We start from the raw sequence: 25,572 nt of genomic DNA on the forward strand, positions 1-25,572 counted from the left end.
CTTACCGTTGCCTTAACAAAAATGTTACTGGGAGTCAGAGTAAGTAGAGGATTTAGAAGTCATCATAGTCATAATTTATAGATCTATTTATGCATTTAAAGTAATTTCTTCTATTAATAAATGTTTAATCTAGTTTTGTAAAAACCTTTAAGACTTGGTGATCTTATTACTACTGAATTCAAGGCATGCATCTCGAAATTTATAGACATTGCAAAACAAGTTGTGGCAGTTGTTTCAAGTTTCCCGAATGGCCCTGGCAGAACTCATCAGTGAGCAGGGTATTGCTAAGCAAGTGCCGCTTGATAGTACTGTTGCTGACCCCTTCCATCACTTTACTGATGATTGAGAGTAGACTGATGGGGCGATAATTAGCCGGGTTGGATTTGTCTTGCTTTTTGTGTACAGGACATACCTGGGCAATTTTCCACATTGCCGGGTAGATGTCAGTGTTGTAGCTGTACTGGAACAACTTTGCTAGGGATACGACTAGTTCTGGAGTACTATTGCCAGGACCCATAGCCTTTGCAGTATTCAGTGCCTCATCATCTGCGACAGACCCAGTCTCGTAGCTATGTCCTTTAGGTCTGTGCTGATGCTACTGAGCCACTCTTGGTGATGGACATTGAAATCCCCCACCCAGAATACATTCTATGCCCTTGCCACCCTCAGTGCTTCCCTCCAAGTGGTGCTCAACATGGAGGAGTACTGATTATCAGCTGAGAGGGGAGCAGTGTGTGGCAACAGCAGGAGGTTTCCTTGCCCATGTTTGACCTGATGTTGAGGACTCCCAGGGCAACTCCCTCCCGCCACTCTGATGGGTGGGACAGGACATGGTGGTGTCTGGGACATTGTCTGTGAGGTAAGGTTCCGTGAGTTTGACTATGTCATGCCGTTCCCAGTTTTGGCACAAGCCCCAGGGCTGAGTTTGCCGCTGTCGTTTCCGTGGCTTGCTAGGCCATTTCACAGGGCATTTAAGAGTCAACCACATTTCTGTGCATCTGGAGTCACATGTAGGCCAGACCATGTAAGAACAGCAGATTTCCTTCCCTCAAGTCATCAGACTTTTAATTCCAGGTTTTTATTAAATTCAAATTTCAGCATCTGACATAGTGGGGTTCGAACCCAGGTCCCCAGGGCATTATCCTGGGTTTCTGGATTACTAGTTCAGTGACAATACCGCTATGCCACCGCCTGTACTGTAATGTACTCACTCCCATGACCACTACATGGTATTTTCATTTAATCCAAAGTTACACTCCAAATCCAAACGCAATGTAACTGAGGCTTTACAGGCATTTGGCTTTAAAGACTGTGATTAAATTTTGAAATGTAAGCATACTTTTAACATTTAATTTAGTTTCTCCATCTATGCTTTTCTAACTCCTTACACCATTATTTAGTCAAGATGATAATCGACCTGCTTCCAGACCATTACCAATGTTGCTTGTATACTGGTCATTACGTTATGAAAATAGTGATCAGGAACACACAATCTTCACTTTCCCCTCTTCACAGAAAAGTACATACATTGATCTGGCCCTTTTCTCTTCCACCTCCAGCAACAGACCCAGCAAAAATTTGTTATATACCACATGAAAAATGATGAAGTATAAGCCAGTGGCCTGCAATTCCAAAGTATGCTACAATACGACTTTAGTATTATAACCAGTTGGGCCAAATTGCTTATTTTTGTGCTTTAAATTCTACCTAATGAATGAAGACATTGCTTTGTTCCTTCCAAAGCTTTCAATTTAGAAGAAATGCTAACTTGCAAAAGATGAGGACCTAAGTTGAACTCAAAATAAATAGTTGGTAGTCTGAGAGAATCGTCTGACAACTTTCTAATCAACTTTACTTGTATATTTTACAAAATACGAGCATAATAAAAGTACATTTTTAGCCTGTTACATACAGCAATCCTACTCTTAGTTATCATCTACCTGAAGTTTTGCTTTCCCTTAAGTTCTCCAAGCAGAAAGTGTAGCTAAACCACTGTTTCATCTTCAGCAGCATTTTACCTGTTCCTTGATATCCTGTAACTGTTGCTGGAGCTTCTGCACATCTGCATTAACGTTGGTATTGTCTTTGTCTCGTTGAAGAGGAGTAATGTTTCCACTGCCTGCAATACAAGTAAACTCCTGAAGAGTCCATTTTGCTCTAAGATTTATAATATGGCTTTTCAATGGATTAACTCCAAAGGAAACATATGACTTTGTCAATGATCAAATCAGATACCATCTACAAAAAACAATTTGGTAACAGCATAAATATTGAAATAAGATTTCTTTACCGAGTTATCTAATATTTCACAGTACTAATGCCCGAACTTCATCCAACCGTGTTTATATAGGCTTCCCTTGAAAATGCATAGCAGGGCATACTTTTTATCTTCAAGCTGCTAAAAAGGTCTCTGGTCATGGATTTAAAGACACTCATTACCTCTGCTCATCTCCCAACAATCAAATGAAAGCCTTTTCTACTGCTTCAGCTCATTCCTTACTACTTGTTCAATTCATGCATCAACATGGCAAAGGTCCCGTCAGTCCAGTATCGATTTACAAAAGCTTACTCTCATTGCTCTTAAGATTCTCTTACTCCTATTTATTCCCTACTGGCCCAAATAAGTTTGCATATCTCCAATGCAGGGTTAGAAAAATCCTTCATTTACTCCATTTGTCCCTTTGCATCTGTTGGTTGGCACCTAGCTCTGTCATTTGGCTTGATAAGTGGAGATCTGCTAGGCCATGAGCTTATATATTGTAGTGGAAAACAGTTCTGTTGTTGCTGATGGCCTGCGGTGCCTCATGGGTGCCCAATTTTGAGCTGGTATTAATCTATCCTAATGTGGGTAGTGGCAGTGTCAAATGATGCGATGGACAGTGTCTCAGATGTGATGAAGAGCTTAGGATTCCACAAGAACTGTGCAGAGGTCAGACAACCAATGCTGTCATGGGCAGGCATATCTGCGACGGATAAATTGGTGAGGGCGGGTTCAAGTAGGTTATACCTTGTGTTGGTTCTCTAACCACCTACTACAATCCTAATCTGGTGGCTGTGTCCATCAAGGCTCGGCCAGTAATGTCAGTGGTTCCCACTCTTGATGATGGACATTGAAGAGCCCCACATAGAGTACACTGTGCCTCTTGCTATCCTCAGTGCTTCCTCCATGGAAGAGAACTGATCCATCAGCTTAGGGAGAGCAGTACATGATAATCAGCACAAGCTTCCCTTTCCCAAATGTACCGTGAAGCAATCAGATGTCACAGGATCCTGAGTCAATATTGAGTTTTCCAAGATAAAAGCAAAATACTGCAGATGCTGGAAATCTGAAATAAAAACAGAAAATGCAGGAAAAACTCAGCTGGTCTGGCAACATCTGTGGAGAGAGGAACAGCGTTAACGTTAATTTTGTTTCTCTCTTCACAGAGGCTGCCAGACCTGCTGAGTTTTTTCTGCATTTTCTGTTCTTATTTAAGTTTTCCAACGGCATTTCATCCCAACCGTATACTGCTATGCCTCACCTCTAGGGGGTTCATTCTGCCAGTAAAATAGGATGTACCCAGGGGTGGTGATGGAGGAGTCTTGGACATTGATAAGTATGATTTGGAAAGAATGATTACGTCATGTTGTCATTTGTCAAGTCTGCAGGACAGCTCCCCCAGGTTTGAAACTAGTCCAGATATTAGCCAGGGAGATTCTACTGGGTTGATTGGGATGATGTACCTTTATCCCATCCTGATTCAGTGCCTAGGCTGCAGCTCAATTTGGTTTTATTTATATGTTTTAACTGAGCATAGAATTGTACACCAGTCTGAATTCCACCATATCCACACACTCCATTTTTATTTCCTTAAGCAAGATTTTCAATCTGTTAAATTGTGAATAGTTTGCTGCAATAAGCCTGAAATGTGCTCACAATAAACTGCTTGAATTTTCCAAAAAGATATTAACTGTTGAATAGAAATTAATCAGGACTGGGCATAAATTCAGGTTCCGGGGTGAAAGCATCTAACTGCAGATCCTCAGACTGACATTTTAAAACAAACCAGCATTTTTGACAGTTATTTATAAATCTAGCAAAATATCTAAGGAAGTTGTCCAAAATAAATTTAACAGAATATGCAATCGAGTGACTTAAAACTTTTGTCTGCCAAAATGATTTCCATTTAGAGGACATGCTGAAGTTATCAGTGTTGGGTTTTCTTCTATAAGAAGGTGACTGGAAAATTCAAGTGAAGTTGTGAGCATGTCATTCATAACCAATGTTAGCAGTTTGTCCTATAAAAAACATTAGTTACTTTTGAAGGACACATTCATGCATGAGATGTAGAGTGACATCAGAGAAATGATTATTTTTAGTGGAGACTGATAGAAATTAAAAAAAAGAGCTTTGCCACGACAGATGTAACATCACATAACAAGAACTCAAATCGAGAGTGGGAAAAAAAATCTCAGTTCAGAATAAAAAAACTGATTGTTCAGTGAGGCATTTCACTCTGTTGAAGGTGCTATATAAATGCAAGCTGTAGTTAATGTTGTTGAATCAGAGGTGACACTGCAGTGATTGGGATGCCAACAACTTGCATTATATATTATTGATGTAGAAAAATTTCCTAAAGCATTTGAGAGAAGCATAACTGTACAATGATGTCTGGCCAATAAGCAGTTAAATTAAATGCATGGGGAATGAATCCAGGAGCAGTGAAAAACTTGGAAAACGTGGGAGACTAATCAGCATGACACACTATATAGTACATCGTGTAATTCATGATAAAATTAGGGCTCGTTTGTAATTTGTGGCAATAACAGTAATAAGGTTGGACTGGCGAATGTAGTCAAGGAAAAGCTAGAATGTGATCTGCTGTAGGGGATGGGAGCAATTTGTGAGAGATTAGGGAAAGCACAAATGCAATTTTCACAAGGAGTGCCACATAAGAGTACAGTGCAGACTATTATGATGTTAAGCAATCATTATTGAACATATCAGATTATTTGAAAGCTACCTATGTGGTAGAAAAAATACTTCAGGTTGTCAGGAATAAACAGAGGTATATAATTTTAGTATATAGGTTCCATTGTGATTGAAATCCTACTAATGTGCAGACACAACAGATACATTTTAAAATACTGTACTACAGCATATTCCTAAACAATTAGTGGCATCTAGTGGTTGTGATAGGGGCTGCTACACCAACATTTTCTCAAATTACTTATCCACTGTTCCAGGTGCAGAGTAGCGCACACCAGGAGTATATATCAGAATAAATTGTTGTAAAGGATAGTGCTTGTTACGCAGCCTGCCTGATTTCCATCCTTTCAAGAGCACACTATTCTCCTTCTACCATAATGTGATGGGCATACCTGGCATGCACTATGGTACAGCTTGAGCATGAAAGTAGAAAATTACCCTCATCTTTGATACTTGCAGTGACAAAGTTATTCCATATTTTGCTCATTGTGAATAGATTCAAGACTTAACATTCAGCTATAAAATTATAACAGAATCAAGGCTAAGGGAGGAAGAGAATAAAAAAAAGTCAGCCCAGGTTCCCATGCTTGATTGCCAACAACACACCTCTACAGGACATTACATTTCTGGGTGATGGATAAGTACAGGTTAAACTTACTTCTAATGCCCACTAGAATTGAATAACCCACTGACACTTTGTGTAGGCTCAATGATGACTATCAAACAATAACCTTCTGGAAAGAAGGAAAAACAATTTTAAGAGTTTTATTTTGAGGGCTGCAACACCTATTCAATACCCTAGTACTGAGGTCCTAATGTAAGTGTAATGTAATTTATTCCTTATACATTATGTGGCAAATTCTGTGTGTTTACAAGTAGTATTCTATCAGAGTCACATGGCACCCTTATCAGTCATAACTCTGCAGAAAAAATGTTTTTGAAATGAGTTGGTAAACCTTTTCACTTGACTATATTGTGTATTTAAATAAGCTAATTTCAGCCTTGTATTCCTGTTGCAAAAAAAAAATTAATTTTGCTTTTCTAAATTGGATTTGACTTTTTTCACCATTTGATAAAGTAGTAACCAAGTTGGTCTCACACACACATTAATACAAGATGTCACACATGTGAAAATGGGATTAATTGTACAAATTAAGGCTCAGCATGCACTTGGTTGAAAAAAATCTAAATTTAAATGCAATGAAAATCATAAGAAAATTAAAAAAAGAATGGATTGTGGTAAGAAGTCACTCACTAAGATCATCATTGGAATCTTCCGTACCTTTCCCACCACAACACATGATAAAAGGCACTCTTCGCTCCACTACAGCCCGGCACTGTACACACTTTTTCATTAGGCTGGCACAATCTAAGAATATTTAAATAGAGTAAAAAAGACTTGTGTTTATATTGCGCTTTTGACTATCACCGGACATCCCAAAGTGCTTTACAGCTGATGAAATACTTTTGTAGTCACTGATGTAACGTAGGAAATGTGGCAAACTCCCACAAACAGCAATATTTTAACGGCCAGATAACCTGTTTTTGTGATGCTGATTGAAGGATAAATATTGACCAAAACATCGGGGATAACTCTCAGGCTCTTCTTTGAAATATTGCCATGGGATCTTTTATGTTCACCTGAGAGGGCAGATGGGGCCTAAGTTTAACAACTCATCTGAAATATGGCACTTCCAACAGTGTAGCTCTCCCTCAGTATTGCACTGGAGTAACAGCCTAGATTGTTGCACTCAAGTTCTGGGGTGGAAACTGAACCCACAACCCTTTGAGTCAAGGATGCTACCAACTGAGCCATGGCTGGTAATATATATTTAACTTTTTTTTTCTTTCATAGGATGTGAGCATCGCTGGCAAGGCCAGAATTTGTTTCCAATCATTGCCTTCAAGGTGGTGGTGGTGAGCCACCTCTTCAACCAATGCAGTCCATGTGGTGTAGGTACACCCACAGTCTGTTAGGGAGGGAGTTCCAGGATTTTGACCCAGCCACAGTAAAGGAATGGTGATCTGTGGTCAGCGTGGTCTGTGGTTTGGAGGGGAATTCGCATACATCTACTACCCTTGTCCTTCTAGATAGTAGAGGTTGCGGGCTAGGAAGGTACTGTTGAAGGAGCCCTGGTGAGTTGCCAAGCTGCATCTTGTATATGGTACACATTGCTGCCACTGTGCATCAGTGGTGGAGGGGGTGAATGTTGAAGGTAGCAAATGGGGTACCAAGCAAGTGGGCTGCTTTCCCCTGGTTGGTGTCACGCATCCAGACAAGTGGTGAGTACTCCATCACACTTCTGACTTAGGCTTCGTAAATGGTGGACAAGCTTTGGGGAGTCAGGAGGTGAGTTACCACCTCAGAATTCCCAGCCTCTGACCTTAATATATTTATTCTGGAAAGAACAATTCTCAGTGTTTGTGCTATTGAAAGTTTAGTTTCACCTGATAGAGATATATTGATCATGGGGAAAGAAAATTGCGTGAAGTGGATAAATGGATCATTATATTTAAAAGTGCACTGCTATTAATCAATACATTTCACAAATGACCAACAATTAATAAGGTAATTTACAATTTTAAGTTTTCTGAATTCAGTTGAATATTTATTAATCCCAAATTTATTACTCATCACTCGTGTTTCAAGAGCATTTTCTGAAGTGCCATCACAAATGAACTTTTGTCAATAAATACTAACATTATTCTAAAGGATTTATCAATGAAGGGATTGACAGATGGGGGGAACAGTGGAGGGAAGGATAGTTATCATGACTGATGTGGAGTCAGGGAGCACTCTTGCTCTAAAGGAAGGTTTATTTTAAATAAAATCAGAAATTGCTGAAAATACTCAGCAGGTTTGGCATATGTGGAGCAGAATCAGACTTACCATCCCAGGTTAATGGTCTTTCATCAACAGTTCTATTTTTATTTTTATTTCAGATTTTCAGCATCCACCCTATCTTGCTTTTGCATTTTAATAAAAATAACATTTAAAACAAATTTTGGCAGCAGAGTGAGTAAGGCCCGGCACCGATTTCCCAAGGGGAAATTTTGCAGAGTGGCTGACTTTTAATAACTCTCCAAATTTTCCCGTCCCATCCACAACGATGCCCGTCAGTGTCGAGGCTGGAAAATCCCGCCCAATGACACTTGATCTTGGAATCCTCGTGAAAAGTCACAGGAAATCAAGCAAAATTCTCTAATGCAACAAAAACAAAAATACCTGGAAAAACTCAGCAGGTCTGACAGCATCTGCGGAGAGGAATACAGTTAACGTTTCAAGTCCAAATGACTCTTCATCAGAAATTCTCTAATGATTTAGTTATTGGTACAATTCTGAAAAAAACTACGCTTAAGGGTTGATCCTTCTCTCAAAAGTTAAAACTGGGCTAGGAAGTTTGGGTAGAGGGTTGTTGCCCCTTGTGTTCATGTTCTCCTTTGGTGCTGGAGTTTCTGTTGCACTGGAGCTTGTCAATTCCATGTGGCTCATGATTTTACTCGATTACCCCATTTTGTTTTGCAAATATCTGTTTGTTTGTTTATCCCTGGCTCAGGTTATGACAGTGGGATTGTTTCTGATCCTGCTCCCCAAAGTTAGTTGGAGTTGGTTAGCGGGGGGTCAGGGTTGGGATTGGGGGCATTTTAGACTTTTGGGTTAGGGTCCAGGACAGGATCCAGAGTAGGATTAATGAAATGTTTTACAGGAGGGATATTTTAGGGTTTTGTTTTATGGTCTGGGCCCAAGCTCAGTGGTTAGCATTAGGATAAGGATTATACTTTAGTTTTGGGTTTGAAATGTAAGGGTTTTGGTATAGGTTTTAGTGTTGGTACTAAATGTAAGGTAAAGTAGAAATTCAGGGAAAAAAAAACTTTTTCTTTCCTTTTGCACCCAATGGCCCACTTTTATCAAATTTATTGCAACAAAAATGTATTTATTTTTTATTAATTCATATTGATATTATTCATAAGGCATTTTATTTGAATTATCTTCTAAGAGATAGAATTTAGTCTGCTATTCATGCAAGATTTACATTATTCTGCTAATATGCACTGAAATAGTTACATAAACATTTGCACGTAACAGTTCTAGAAGTTAGGTGAAAGTAGTGATCATATCACAGATTTTTTTTGGTGAGTTGAAACTTCAGTAAAAAGGCAGAATTTTCCAGATATTGCTTAGTTTACATTCACAGAAGCAAGTAAATACTGGAAAATGTCAATCCAAAGTATTATGAATTAAATGCATTACACTCACTCTCACAGGCGCACATATGACCACAAGGCTGAAAAAGCACTGCTGCCTTCTTGTCAGAACATACTACGCATTCCTCAATCTGCGGGTAATCAAATACGCTTCATGTTAGTCTGAAAATAAAAAATTAACTAGCAATTCTCATTACGAATTAGCTCAAAACAATGCAGTATAAAACCTTATAACTTCAATTAGATTGTAATAGAGTTAATGTTTGCATCAAAAAATATTGTGGGTCAGGAAAGGAATGTAAAATATGATAATTCACAACAGCCTCATCCAACTATGCAATAATTGGTGTAAAAGTATATACACCTATTAAATGTAGATCGGATTCATAAAAAAATGACATTTCAAGTTGTGCAACATCCTAAACCACCAAGATCTGGGTTGTTCCTGCATCCTCAGTACAACCAAATTTCAAATTGATTCACATTAAGGGAAAGAAAATATGGATTGGGGAGATGGAGAGGCAAGACAGAAAATGGCAAAGTGAATACATATTTAGGAAAGGATGGACTGATATCAATCCATACCAACAGCCCCAAACCCCATCCACCACTGAGGCTAAATTCAGAGTAGCACTGTTGGGACTTCATAACTCTTGCACCCTCACAAAAGTAGAGGGTCCAGGAAAATGTAACTGAGAAAGGAGGGAGGGGGAAAACAAGGATGCAACCCTCAAAGTACATTATTTTTTTACCTTTGTTCGAGACTGAACCTGGTCTTTACAAATGAGGCATTTTTTAACACGTGGTGAACAGAGTGAGCAAGTCGCAATGTGTCCACAAGGTCCAAACAAAGTGTCGCGTTTCATGTCTGAACAAACCATGCATTCTTCCAAAGTCTCCGTGTCATTGTTAATCATAGAAGGGCTACGTGATCCCACCTGTCCACTGAAATAAAGAAAACATTTGTTTAACATGTCAATTATAACTGAAGCAGCACCCTGTTGGGATCAAATATTAAAATTAAATCCTCAAAGTCAAATCCAATCAAGCACACATGCACAGGGTAGGTGTTCACTGTTCTGAAGATATTGGCCTTTAGGTCACATTTGCCCTCAGGTACATTGTCAAGTGATTTTTATTTATTTGCGAACTTTGATATGCACACTTCCAGTGGATAGTAATCAGCAGTGTTCCCTCTCTGCTGCGAAGGAGAATGTTCCCTGCACAGCACAAACAGGCCAGTTACAAGCAACATTTCCCTTTATGCTGTGCCCTTCATGCTGCTCACATGCGCAGCTGCGCTTCTTTCTTAAAGGAACCTTGCAGTGCAACAAGCCAGCCAGCAGCAAACAGATGTTGGTGGGAACACTGGGAAATGGCTAATTTTCTACTCCACATCTGAGGGGTTCGAACAGCAAGTGTAGCACTTCCATTGTCTCCTGATATTAGTTAATTCAGCACAGAGCAGAGATCAATTATGGGACCTTTCTGGTCTGCATAGTTCAGCAAGTCACTGCATCAATGCATTCAGCCTACTTCTTGCACAAATATTGAGTGTACATACAATCACTATTTTCTTCTCTTAGTCTCGCTAAGGCTGAGATATCAGAAAATGCTACGTGTTAAGAATTTAAAAAGCATTTGAAATGCTATCTGCAGCTTGTGCTGATATGGCATGTGATACTAGTGCACAAACATACTTACACAACCTATTTACAAGAAAATACCCTGTATATTCCTACACAATATAGTCTTTCCCCACCTCTCCCCAAATGACCTGGACAAAATTAGAACTTTCTTATGCAGCGAGCCACAAATACAAATTTTTGTCCTACCACTCCTCCACAGCAGAGCCCACAGGTACATTCATTCTTTGCACCAAGGAGATGCTTTTATAGGTTTCATTATAAGCAATATAGGGATGCATTTACAAAAACCAACAAATAAAATTTTATTAATGTACAATAGCAATAACTTTGCAATATTTGCACAATGACAAGTCTTCATCTTTATCACTGAGTACTTAACCCACTACCACCTGATAAGTTTAATGGCTTGTCCAATTTGCTAAACATACTATAAGTTTGTTACAACAATAAGAATGATAAAAATGGGTAATTTTTTTTTTACAAAAAAAGGTAGGCTTCACAAGTAATTAAAACCACTATAAGTTGACAAAATTAATTTACCCTGCAACATCAACTATGCCGAACTAATAGTGGTATACGAACCTGACTTTCTCCTTGTGGCATTTTGCAAGGACCTTACAGAGGTTTGGATCAGGGCAAAGATCAAGTGGTGACTGTCCTTTCTTGTTGCGAATAGCAAGATCTGCTCCATTTGCAGCTAGGAAACAAGCAATAGAAGCAGCACTCTTTTTATCTGCTCCTTGTGTCCCGAGGCCCATAAGTAACTGAAGGAGGAGGAAAAGATTACAAGTTTTCACAAAACATACCCTTATGATTGAAGTGCTAAATGTTTGGAGGCTTCTTAAAAAAGCTGCAGACAAAAAAAATCTTTCCACATAAAATTTGCAGGATTATCATTGTAAAAAGTAAATTAAAGATATATACAATTTTGTCTTGCATTATTCATAAATTACAATAATTTCCTATAGCTTTAGTTATCAACTCAGGTATAACAGCCATCGTATATTTGAAAAGCCATATACCACCAATCTATAATTTGGCAAGTTTGTGGCCTCATGTTAAGGGAAATTTCAATTAAAATACAAGATATGGCACAATTGGCATAATCACCGATTTAAGTTTGAAAAAATATCCGTTGGGCAGGTAAAAATTTGATGTGGGTTCATTTAGCTGTCAATTAATTTTTGTGCGAAATAACATGCATTTATAATTAACAGTGTTATTGTTTCATCACCCAAATAATTGCAAGCTAAGACTCTTAACTACTGAAAGCTGTTAGAATTATATTTCAGTACGATTTGTATACACAATTCAAGAAAAATATACTTTTAGGAATTTAAAACTGCCACATAAAACTTTGCAAATACCACATAAGTTAAAAGAAGAACAAAGTTAATTTGTCCACTGGGTAGACTATTGTATGCTTCATTAGGTTAAAGATGAAGCAGAAGAAAGGTGTGTATGATGGATGCCAGGTTGATAATACAACTGAGGAACAGCCTGAATATAGAAAGTTCAAAGGGGAAGTAAAAAAAACAATCAGAAAGGCAAAGAAAGAGAATAGGCTGGCAGCCAACATAAACGGGAATTTAATAGAGGCAGAGTACAAAAGCAAGCAAGTTGTGGTGAAACTTTATAAAACATTGGTTTGACTTCAATTGGAGTAGTGTCCAATTCTGAACACCACATTTTAGGAAGGATATGAAGGCATTGGAGGGGATGCAGAAAAGATTTATAAGAATGGTTTCAGGACTGAGACACTTCAATTACAAGGATAAATTAGCAAAGTTGGGGTTGTTCTCCTTGGCGAAAAGAAGGTTGAAAGGAGACTTGATGGCAGCATTCAAAATCATGATGGTCTGGAAAGAGTAGATAGGAAGAAAATGTTCCCAATGGTGGAAGGGTCAAGAACTACAGATTGGCAGAAGAACCAAAAGCACCATAAAGGAAAATATTTTTACACACCGAGTGGTCAAGGCAGGTTCAATTGTGGCTTTCAAAAGGGAATTGGATAATTATCTGAAGTGAAAAGTTTTCCAGGGCTTTACAGAAGAGGCAAGGGAGTAGGACTAGATGTACGATTCCATGAAAACAAGAGTTGATCCTATCACATTTTTCCTTCAAAAGGAAATACTGGGCTTTAACTGGAGCCAACTCTTGTTACTAAGTAAGATAACCTTAAAAGGCATGCTATGGGAAGAATAACAGGGACATACAAAGTGGATCAGAAGTTAGCAGCCTTATTAATGAAACATTTATCATACATTAAAAACAGTAGCTGGGTTACAACAATTCATTTCAAAATTCATTGCAAACTTCCTATATCAACTTGGTGCGAGTAAAAATGCCATTATAAAAAATGTTCATATTTACTGTAACAGTAGGTAGTGCTCTGATTGGGGTTTTTTAACATTAATATCATAATGTTTTAAACCATAGCACTGTAACTCAGGAACAAATTTGGATAAATTGCTGCCAATTCAGTAGTGAAGGAAGTTTGCCAGCACAATACTTTGTATCCGTTTTCGCTACATAGAAAAACCTCTTCAAAGTTGAAACATTGGATCATCTCTACTATTTTAAAACTTAGGGCCTCTTTATGTATCAGTTGCTTTTGCAAGAAGCAATACTGTATGAACTATGTCACATTTTGCAATGTACATTACTTGGTTTTGCTGCATGGTCTCCAATTTGCATGCCCCTCCCCAACCCCCTGCTGATGTTGCACCATCAGGATGAGTATTCCCTTAAGGATTCCAAAAACACTATAACTAAGATGAAGGCGACTTTATGATTGACAAATAATTGCAGATGCAATGACTCCAGAGGTATTTTATCCACATCCAAACTATCAAAGGGCCTGTTACTTATAAACCTCTTCACGTGTCTGGACATTTCAGAGATCTGACTTTGCCTCCTTCAGTTCACAAGATAGGACACTACAACATTTTTTCAGTTGCTACATAGTGATCTGCATAAATCATATGGATCAGAAACAGCTCTTGGTGCAGAAGTGAAGTTAATCACAGTGTAGTTATCAAGCCTGCCATTCCTTCCAAGTAACCCCAGAAGATACACCACATTAGGTAACCTGCAATACACCATCTGAAAATCAGGAGAAAATTGCAATGTTTACAAAACAAAACACTTTCATAATTCCATCAGCAGGGGCAGTAGCTTGTAATCCAGAGGTCTGCAATAACACTCCAAAGACAGGAGCTCAAATTCCACCACGGCAGCTGGAAAAATTTAAATCCAATTAAGCAAATCTTGAATAATCTAGTCTCAGTATTAGTGACTATGAAACTATCAGCCTGTCTTTAAAACCTACCTGGTTCGTTGATGTCCACTAGGGAGGAAATCTGTCATCCTTAACTAGTCTGGCCTACATGTAATGCAGTTGATTTTTAACTTCCCTCTGAAATAACCGAGCAAGCCACTCAAGTGGGTCAAACCACTACAGGTAAGTCAAGAATAAAAAGAACAGACCACCAGGCATTGGCCAGGCCACATCCTGCTCAGCTAACCTTGCATAGTCCTTCTCACTAACATCTAGGGATTTGTGTCAAAATCAGGAGAGCTACCCCATAGAAACGTCATGCAACAGCCTGACATAGCCATGCTCACCAAATTATACCATACATCCAATGTTCCAGACTCTTCCATCACCAACCCTGGGCATGTCGTGTCTCACCAGTAGAACAAATCCACCAGAGGTGGCAGCACAATGATTCAGTTGGGAGGGGTTGACCCTGAGAGTCCCCAACACTGTTTCCAGTGCCCCTGAAGTCTCATGGCCTGAGATCAAACATAGGCAAGAAAACCTCCTACTGATTACCACCTACCATCCTGCCTCAGCTAATGAATAGTACTTCTCCACCTTGACCACCATTTGGAAGAGGCACTGGTAAGGACACCAAAGGCATTCTGCGTGGAACTTTAACATCTGTCATTGGGGTGGCAGATGGCAAGAGGACCAACAAAAGGGGAGAAACCTACTCGACTTTGTCCTCATCAATCCGCCTGTCGCAGATGCATCTGTCCATGACAGTATTTGTATAAGTGACCACTACATCATGCTTGCGAAGACAGATTCCTGTCATCATAGTGAAGACATCCCCCATGGTATTCCACAGCACTACCACCATGCTAAGTCGGATATATTCAGAACAGATCTAGCAGCTCAAAATTGGGCATCCATGAGTTGCTATGGATCATCAGCAACAGCAGAAATGTATTCAAGCCACAGTCTGGCCTGGCATATTCCTCACTCTACCATTACCATCAAATCAGAGGATGAACCCTAGATAAGTGTAGAGTGTAGGAGCGCATGCCACGAGCAGCACCAGGCAAACCTTAAAAAGAGGCACCAACCTAACGAAGATACAACACAGAATTACAAACATACTAAGCAACAGGTGGGGTGGTGGTGGAGTCTTTTCACTGGCTGGAATCATTCTCCTTCTTCATACCATGCCCTAAGAGGGCATTGGCAACCATGGACTTCCATTGGATTAGTCCATGTTTACGCTTAAAAAGTACTGCAGTCGTTTATTGCTGTCTTCTGTAGAATGGCTGACCAGGAAACTGAGCTGGAGTCAAACCTAGCACAAAAAAGATAGTTGTAGTTCCTGGAGCAACTCATCTCAATCCCAGGATATTGCTGCAGGAGTTCCTCAGGGCAGTGTCTGAAGGCAAATCATCTTGATTAATGACCTTCCCTCAAACATATGCTCAGAAGTGGGCATGTTTGTTGATAGTTGTGCAATATTCAGTCCTATTCATTATTCCTCGGATACTGAAACAGTCTGTGCCCCCAGTCTGTGACTTGGACAACATTCAGATTGGGCTGAAGCGCTGCAAATAACATTCACACCAGACAAGTGCCAGGTGTCACAAAACTATCATATTTTTCATAATGTTATTGTGGGATATTGTAAAGTAGGCTTATATGTGTGTGTGGGGTTCTGTGTGTAGCTGATTTAATTGAATTAGAGACAGAAAGACTGCAAATTTTAAATTATCAAAAGAGTTAGGCGTAAAAAGGCATTTGAAATACAAATGGACGAGCTAGGGTAAAGTCAGCAAATAGGACAATAATGAAATTTGCATTTTAAGATAAGTGGAGAGATGTTTGGTTTTCAAAGAGACATAATAAGGCTTTTACAACTGGCAAGATAAATAGGGCAAGGTTGTTACTTTGATTTTTCCCAAAAGTGCTGACTATAGTGATTTTTATATTATGGGAAAACTAAACTCCAAAGGCATGGGGAAACAATGAGATTTACAAATCAAAGGAGGAGAAATATATTTAAAGAGCAATGGAAGGCTGCATGAGGGTGTGTGGCCGTGTGAGATCTGAAAAGGTACACCTTTCAGAAACTGACCTGGGGAAAAACCTCTAGCCACTTTGCAGAAGTCTGCTGTTCCAGTAATCAAAGTCGTGTTAAAAGCCTTTGGAATTCCACTGTCGCGTGGGTGCTTGTGGTAACCTTGCTGGATTGTCTCCATAAATTTAAAATCTGTTTTGGACTGTTGCTTTAAACAGGGTGTGTAGTTGGGAGTCTGGTTAATTAGGAAATTTTGGGAATTGTTATAATATTAAGTAACTATGTAACGGTAATCTTGTGTATGTGTTTTATTCTTTTCTTTTGTTAATAAATGTTTTAATTTACGTTTTAAAAACTCTAAAGGTGTTGGTGAACTCATTACTTCTGAATTCAGTGCACAAATCTTGTAATAAATACAAATTGCAAAACCATTGTGATAGCGTGGCCAAGTTTCCCTTGTGGATTTGGTCAGTCAGGCAAATACCACCTGCCACATCAAAACACAGGCAATAACCATGTCCAACAAGAGAGAATCTAAACATCTTCATCTGTGGTTCGATGGCATCACCATCACTGAATTCCGCACCATCAACATCCTCGGGCTACTGCTGACCAGAAACTTAATCAGCCTCATATATGCTGCAGCTACAAGAGCAGGTCAGAGGCTGGGAATTTCACAGTGAGTTACTCACCTCCTGACTCCCCAAAGTCTATCCACATCCACAAAGCATGTGTCAGGAGTGTGGTGGAAAACTCGCCACTTGCCTGGGTGAGTGCAGCTCCAAAAACAATCAAGAAGCTCGACACCATCCAGGACTAAGGAGCCTGCTTGATTGGTACCCCATCCACCATGATGAACATTCACTGCCTCTAACACTGACACACGACGGCCACAGTATGTACCATCAACAAGATGCACAGCAGCAACTCACAAAGGCTCCTTTGACAGCACCTTCCAAACGCCTTTTTGACAGCACCTTCCAAATCCATGAACTCTTCCACAAAGAAGAAAAAACACCACCACCTACAATTTGCACACTATCTTGACTTGGAAATAAATCATTCCTACACTGTCGCTGGGTCAAATTCCTGGAACTCCTTTCCTAACGGCACTGTGGGTGTACCTACACCACATGGACTGCAGCAGTTCAAGAAAGCAGCTCACTGCCACATTCTCAAGCAAAAGTAGGGAGGAGCAATAAATGTTGGTCTTGCCAAGGATGGCCACATCCTACAAATATATGAAAAAAAAAACATAATGTGGAATGGACATCAAAGCTGGACAAATAACACAACTTTCAACGAATGGCAGATTTCCTTGACTGCAAAGGGTAAAACTTGGTATTAATGTGGGCAGCAATATTTTTATATTAGCCCCTGGACCTCATAATAGAAACGTTTTACATTCAATTTATATTCAGATGCAGCTTGTCACAGATACAACAACCTACAGGTAAGTTACATGTTCATCCAGAAAGTAGCCACAATGGCTCCATTTTGTGGCAATTCATGATGCCTACATTATATGGAGAAGAATGATTGTAGAGATGGCTCTTATGAGAACAAAGCTTTTGCTCTGCAACCACGATTACTGATCCTACTTAATTTCCCCAGCAAAGGAGTATCGCAACCTGGATACCTCAGCATGTTCAGAAGCCATCTCCACTTTAAAGAAAAAAATGTACCAAGAAAGCAACTTAGGCACAATAAAGGAAATAAGGTGCACGGTACTTCAAATGATACTTTCGCTTGCAGCTTAAATTTGGCCCAGACTTAATGAACCCCACAAGAAATGTGTGTAAAAGTGAGAATACCAATCTTTCCTTTCCTGATATCAGAAAACTTCACCCTTATTTGCAGTTATACATCCAGGATCTGTATGACAGCTTTGACTCAGTTGGTGACCTCACCCAACAAATTTGGTGCTTCTGCTTTCATTGCCAAGTTTACTTAAAGTTTCTCTCCTTGTGCATCTCCTGCAGCAGGGCCTCCAACTCACTGGTTGTCCATATATGGCACTGTGAAAAGTTAATCCACTTTTCTGCCACTATCCGACTTGCTGGAGATGCAGGTGGAAAGGGAGAAGAGAAACAGAATCCCATTGCAAAATTCAACGTGAGCCCACCTTTCACAGTTGCAACGACGTCATGAATGCATCGAGACACAATTAATGAATCTTAACAGCACAGGAGGAGGCTATTCAGCCCATCATGTCTGCACCGGCTCTCCAAATGAGCATCATGACCTAGTGCCATTGCTCTGCCTTTTCCCAGTTTCCTTGCACATTGATTCTATTCAAATAATCATCTAATGCCCTCTTGAATGCCTCGATTGAATCTGCCTCCACCACACTTCCAGGCAGTACATTCCAGACCCAAACAACTCGTTGTGTGAAAAAGTTTTTTCTCACATCACACTTGCTTCTTTTGCAAATCACTTTAAATCTGTGCCCTCTTGTTCTTGATCCTTTTACAAGTGGGAACGGCTTCTCCCTGTCTACTCTGTCCAGACCCCTCATTATTTTGAGCATCTTTATCAAATCTCCTCTCAGCCTTCTTCTCTCCAAGGAGAACAGTCCCAGCCTCTCCAATCTATCCTCATAGCTGAAGTTTCTCATCCCTGGAACCATTCTTGTAAACTTTTTCTGCACTCCCTCCAATGTGTTCACATCCTTCCTATAATATGGTGCCCAGAACTGTACACAATATTCCAGCTGAGGTCGAACTAGTATCTTATATAAATTCAGCATAACCTCCCTGCTCTTGTATTCTATGCCCCTATTAATAATGCCCAGGATAATATATGCTTTATTAACTGCTCTCCACCTGTCCTACCACCTTCAATGATCTATGCACATATACACCCAAGTCTTTCTGCTCCTGCACCCCCTTCAAAATTTCACCCCTAATTTTATATTGTCAGTTCTTCCGACCAAAATCCATCACCTCACACTTCGCACTGAATTTCATCTGCCACCTATTTGTCCACTCCACCAACTTGTCGATGTCCTCTTGAAGTTCCACACCATCCTCCTTACAGTTCACAACACTCTCAAACTTCGTGTCATCCACAAACTTTGAAATTGTCCCCTGCACACCAAGATTCAGGTCATTAATATATATCAGGAAAAGCAAGGGTCCCAATACTGACCCCTGGGGAGCTCCACTACAAACCTTCCTCCAGCCTGAAAAATATCCATTGGCCATTACTCTCTACTTCCTATTTTTCAGCCAATTTTGTATCCACGTTGCTACTGTCCCGGTTTTATTGGGACTACAAAATTGTGGCTCATTATTTTTACAACAATATGGCTGTTTCCAAAATGAGAACAACTTGCATTAATAGAGCATTTTTAATATAATAAAGCAGCCCAAGGTGTTTTACCACAGCGTAATCAGACAAATAAAAATTGACACTGAGCTGAAGAGAACGACATTAGGATGGGAGAGCAAAAACCTTGCTTGAAGAGGTGGATTTTAAAGGAGCTGCTCAAAGAGAGGCGGAGAGGCAGACAGGTTTAATGATGAAAACTCCAGAGTTTAGGTCCTGGACAGTTGAAGACATGGCCATCAATGCTGGGGTGCATGAGTCAGGAATACGTACTTCACACTGAGTGTAATATCTTAAACATAATTTTAACCAAAAGGCAAAGCAACAAAATAAACTTTTTGTGTCACACAGCAGACTCTTCATATACAGATTAAATGAGAGAATTTCAAGACTGTTTTAAGTGTAGAGTCCATTCTCCTGCATTTTCTTTAGGTTTTATTGAGAAATCTAATCCTCACGTAAGGTTAACATCAGGGTGAATTTACAAAATTGAGCTCCGAAAGCTGGGAGTGCGCCAATAGTGTCAAAAAAGCATACAGACTGAAAAAGGAACAAGTTCTGCTCATTAATTAGGTAATTAAAGATTTCAGTTAATCCTCAATTCTCCTACCTTGCAATAAGTCCCACTTACCCATCAGCACGGTGCCTGTTAGCCGACACTGGTTCCTGGTCTCCCCAGTGCCTCAAATTTAAAATTTGCAGCTTAAATCCCTTCATGGTCTCACCTCACCCTATTTCTGTAATCCCTTCCGCCATGCAACCCTCCGAGAAATCTTTTGTTTCTCCAATTCTATGACCTCTTGTGCAGCCCAAAGTTTCACCAGTTGTCCAGGCTCCTAAAACTCTGCAATCTGCTGCATAAACCACTTTGACTCACCATCTCCCTCTGTTCCTTTAAGGCCCTCCTTGAAACCCACTTCTTTGATCAAGCTTTTAGTCACCCACACTGATTTTTTTTGGCCAAGTGGTGATTCATGTTTGATTACACATTTGTGAAGCACCTGCGAGTATTTTTCTGCATAGAAGGCTCAATATAAATCTAAGGTGCAGTAGCTGAATTGTCAGTTATTTGAAGTTTTTTTTTTCTGTTGACCTAACTTATCTTCACTGTGTGAAGAACCAATGGTGGGAGAACAAGGTTGTAGAGCTTCAGGAAGCTGTCAATAAGCACAAGCTGAAGATTCTCCATGAAGGGCTCTGATCGGTCTATGGCCCCAAAACCAGCAGCACAACACCCATACTCTCAAATGATAGGAATCAGTTTCTAACGAACAAGCATGAGATTTTCTCTTGCTGGGCAGGGCACATAACAATATCCTGAACCAAGAATCCACAATGTGCAAAGGCACCACTGAATCACTTTCACAGCAATGCATTCTGGACGAACTTGCCCACAATCCATCTCAAGCCAAAATCACCCAGGCCATAAAGCAAACATCTGTGGGCAAGTTTCTAGGAGTCGATGGTATTCCACCTGAAGTATTCAAGTATGGACGAGCTCACATGGTTAGGAAACTTACTTGCCTCTTCTGTTTAATCTGGAACCAGGGCATTGTACCCCAAGGTTACAAGGGTGCTTCCATAACTAGCTTGTACCTTCCCTGTGAAGAGAAGCAAGTCCAACTGTGGCAATCAGGATGGTATTTCACTTCTATCTACAGCTGGAAAAATTCTTGCAAGGGCTATTCTCAACAGGATTGTCACTTATCTGACAGACTGTGCACACCTAGATTCACAGTGTGGCTTTTGTGCTGGACAAGAAACGGTCAACGTGATCTTTGCAATGCATCAAATTCAAGAAAAGTCCCACAAACAGAACAAGGACCTCTACATGATATTTGCTGACCTGACCAAGACCTTCAATACAGTAAACCGTGAAAGGCAGGAAGGTGCTCTACAAGTATGGCTGCCCTGAAAAGATGATCAGGGTCATCTGCTCAGTCCATGACAGCTCGATGACCAGTGTGATGCAGAAAGGTACCTCAACAGATGTTTTCCTGTCACCAATGGCACCAAGCAAGGTGGTATAATCACTCCAGTTCTGTTCATCATCTACTTTTTGGCCATACTCTTGTGTGCATTTAAAGATCTTGGCATAGAAGTACACATTCAGTTCAGGATCGACAGCAACTTCTCCAATCTGCAAAGGCTCAAGCCTCACACAAAGATCACAGAACAGCTACTAAGTGAACTCTTGTTTGCTGATAATTGTGTTCTTGTAGCACACACACTATGGAGGACATCCAACTTAGTGACTGCCTTGTCCAAGCCTCAGAATGCTTCAGCCTCACAATAAGTCTGAAGAAGATAGAGATCTTGCACTAACCTGCTCCTGGTCACATATTCCAAGCCTCCATAGTCTTAATCAACAATACATCCCTCAGCTCAGTTCGGAGGTTCTGCTATCTTGAGAGTATTCTCTCCAACAGCACGTTGGAGACTGAAATCGCCCATCGTCTGGCTCAGCAGTCAGCAGGCTCACTCTCAGACTTTGAAGAGCGCATGGACTTTGATCTTTGTTTTGAGACAAATTCTATCAGTCAGTGGTTGTCACATCACTTCCCCATAGCTGTTAGGCATGGTCAACCAATAGCATTGCATAAAGCAATTAGATACATTCCACCTTCACTGCTAAAGACCTATCTGCAACATCCAGTGGCAAGGCAAAATGTCAAACACCAAAGTTTTTGCAAGATGATGCATATCTGGAATTAAGAGCATCTTCACCAGAGTTCAGCTTCGCTGGGTCAGCCATGTGGTCCCATGGAGGATTCACGCATACCAAAGGCGGTATTTTACAGCCAACAGAGCACAGGAACCCACACCACAGATGTCCCACACTCAGATATAAAATATTCTGAAAACCAAATCTCAGAACCAGCAAGTTGGACCCCACAACATGGGAAATAAAACAACCCTGGTCAGATCCAAATGGAGAAGTCTGTCATCCAGCAATCTCAACATTTGAGAAGAGATTCGGGTCCCTATAAAACAAGCAAACACACCTTCATCCTGTCACCAATGGCACCAAGCAAGGCTGCATAATTGCACCAGAGAGTTCTCACATGTGAGACGACACCAACCTAGACAGTGAACCATCACTCTCCTTGCCGAACACTCATTTATCGAAGCAACGGGAGAATCCATCATGAATGTAGCACTTGCAATCAGTTAACAAAATGGGGAGAGCTTCAAAGCTCTTGAAAAGTTATTTCATTTTCAGTTGTTATTGATGCAAAGAAACAACAGAAAAATTGAGTGTTTCTTTAAGGTGTCATAAAAAGAGAAAAAACTAAGAAGAAATCAGAAATAAAAATGTAAAGTTGCATGAAGACAAAAATGTAGTCACTTTTTCAGTAATATTAAAAATCTTTAGAAAGCTGAAATCAATGTTAAACTAAGATTTTATTTAAACATATGTACATTTTGGCAAATGGCTCCAAAGACTGTCTCTCCTAGTGATGTAATCTGTTCACTAGTAAGTATATTACAAAGAGGAAACGTGCTTATCAAAGCTTTTTATCATCTTTGGCTTTTAAATATAATTCAGGAGACTCTCTATAAATCTCCTTCTCCGAGTCTGCTAATTTGGATCTATGCCAACAGGGAGATGCAGCAGCTGTGTGCTTTCTCACCCACCATCCTGATCCTTGTTCCACCACTTCTCTGTTGATGCACAGTCTGGGTCAATGGCAACAGACTCATCATCAAAACAGATTTGGCACGACACATACCCTCAAGATGAACCAAAATCATAATTTTCATGTGCATAACTGTTAAAAAAAAAGTTAACTGAAAAACTGTCAGATAACATTCATAACTATAACCATTGAAAACTTTTTTAAAATCATATGGCTCCTTCAGAATTAGACAACTAATTGAATGGTCTTGTTAACTTTGTCCAAACGCCGAAGAAGTTAATTTTATTTGCACTGGTTTGTTTCATGACTGCTTTAATTCCAACAAGACAGCCAGAAAAAAATGGACCAAGACAAGTAACAAGCCTCTAGAGTTTGCTATACTTCTTTCAGCAATTACAACATCAAATTTTATTTCATGGTAATATTCCGAATATTTCTGAATCTTAAAGAAGCATGCAACAGGATTTCCACAATGCTTTTCCAGGGGAATAAAGTCATTTAAAATCTTTAAAATCTTAACACAAGTTTCCGTAATTTTGCTTCCAAGACTGTCAAGCAGGTCAAGGAAAATTCTCGTTGCCATGAGTTAAGACTACGTCATTGTCATAAACAGAAACAATAGAAATATTCATAATAATTTACCAACCACTGTTGTAAGCAGGAATGATGCTAAAGGATGGGAAATAATGAAATAGAGAACAGAAAGCCTTTCAGCTCCATGCCCTTGGGTATTGCATACATCAATTCTTACAAGTCTTCTCTATGGCACTTCCTTGTATGACTTCTTAAAATCCAACAGGAAATCATACATTGCATTAGCCAGTATCTATACTCTTGACAGCACATTCATCTTTCGATTTGGTTTTCTACAGCCTGCTGGACTCATTGAGTTCAGCAATTTCATACTGTAATCTCTGGCCCCATTTTGTTTCCTTTCTCTTTGTAAGTTTCTATTTAACTCTCATATTTCCATTGACTTTGCCTTCAAACAGCAGCTGTTCACCATTCTGCCATTCACATCTCCTCTAGACACACCTTTTGTTCTCTACTTGTTTCATTACCATTCCTGTCAGCCTGCACCACCAACTCATTAGTAGTTTAGTCTTGCCTGCCTTCCACCCCATCATAGACCTTCACTTTTTGTACTTTTTCCACCTCCCCTTCACTTGCTTAAAACCTATTACATTTCTAACATTTCCCCAATCTGACGAAAGGTCATCAGCCTGAAATGTAAACTCCATGGATACTGCCTGATCTGCTGAGCATTTCCAGCATTGTCTGATTTTATTCTTTGGAATAAAAATCATGTTTATGCAACCTGTCCTTCGAATTTAACCCTTTAAGTCCTGATGAATCCGCACTGTACCCACTCCAAGTCAATATATATTTCCTGCAGAGCAGTAAACAAACTGAACATAATATTCCTGATGTGGTCTGACCAAAGCTTTGTACGAATGAAGCTCTTTCCTTCTTGTTTGATCTATCCCTCTGATGCACAGCATGCAATTCAAGCGCAGACCAGCTGTATGCCCTCATACATCCAAGATCCAAGCATGTCCACTTGATTAGCTTCATAAAACAGTAATGTTCTCTTCTGCCCCCAAAATGACACACATATTTATGGAACATTCATAAAAGTGGATCTATCTTCTTCATAATAGCAGTCTGTTACAGAGGAGAGAGAGATACCGAAAACCTTGTTCCCTTTCCCTTACTGTCCATAATCCGTGTGTTTTTGGAAAAGAAGGTATTTGTATTTCACAACCCCCAAGTTGTGGTCAATTTTGAATAATTGACAGTAGGTTTTCATGGATTTAAATAAAAAATTATTTATTCACGCATTCACTCTGAAAGTCTAAATGCTAAGTCAATCATTCTCACACACATACTTGAGAACAATACAGTTCAAGAAGATAGTACACTTTTACCAATTGCAAACAAGGGAACAGTTCACAAGTCATGTGTTTGGCTTGGCTTAGGAAGCAGCAGTCATTGCAGGCCTGTCGAAGGCGTTTTCACTCCAAAAGGGTCTACGTGGTTTTAATAGCTGGAGTTGTATATTAGCATTGTTGCAGGATTCCCTCAAAGAGATGGGTTTTTCAGCAGGTCACCAAGTTGGTTTCATGTGGTTTTCTTACCAGCAGGTCAGGATCCTGTACTGGTGGGCTTGACAAGGAATCAGGCTGGGAGACTGGCAGGCACTGCAGCCTCCAGTTTTTAAAGGCATATATGTTACTACCTTGTTCTACTGCTGCTGTTCTAAAGCTGCTGGCCTGCATCTGGTGTTCTGTGTAGACAGACCAGCTTCTCCCTGCTTCTTGGGATAGTTCCTTCACTGTCACTGGGTCAAAATCCTGGAACTCCCTCCCAAACAGCACTGTGGATGTACCTACACTACATGGACTGCAGACATTTGAGGCATTGGCTCACCACTATCTTCTCAAGGG

General features: G+C 39.9%; 1 protein-coding gene across 3 annotated transcripts in view; it reads right to left on the reverse strand.

Annotated features, from left to right (window-relative positions):
* Nucleotides 1–25,572, reverse strand: part of mib1 (MIB E3 ubiquitin protein ligase 1) — a 187,280-nt gene that overhangs the window by 6,904 nt on the left and 154,804 nt on the right. Inside the window, exons 16-20 of one of the 3 annotated variants that reach the window (XM_078540225.1) lie at nucleotides 11,407–11,588; nucleotides 9,928–10,120; nucleotides 9,228–9,306; nucleotides 6,252–6,338; nucleotides 2,019–2,119 (exon numbers count right to left, since the gene is read on the reverse strand). In XM_078540225.1, the coding sequence (XP_078396351.1) occupies nucleotides 2,019–2,119; nucleotides 6,252–6,338; nucleotides 9,228–9,306; nucleotides 9,928–10,120; nucleotides 11,407–11,588 (642 nt within the window). Of the gene's footprint in view, nucleotides 1–2,018; nucleotides 2,120–6,220; nucleotides 6,339–9,227; nucleotides 9,307–9,927; nucleotides 10,121–11,406; nucleotides 11,589–25,572 lie in introns of all 3 variants that reach the window. The other 2 variants (XM_078540222.1, XM_078540223.1) reach the window with 2 other exon arrangements.

The sequence above is a fragment of the Cetorhinus maximus genome, chromosome 4 (assembly GCF_964194155.1).
Source record: "Cetorhinus maximus chromosome 4, sCetMax3.hap1.1, whole genome shotgun sequence".
NCBI classification, from domain to species: Eukaryota; Metazoa; Chordata; class Chondrichthyes; order Lamniformes; family Cetorhinidae; genus Cetorhinus; species Cetorhinus maximus.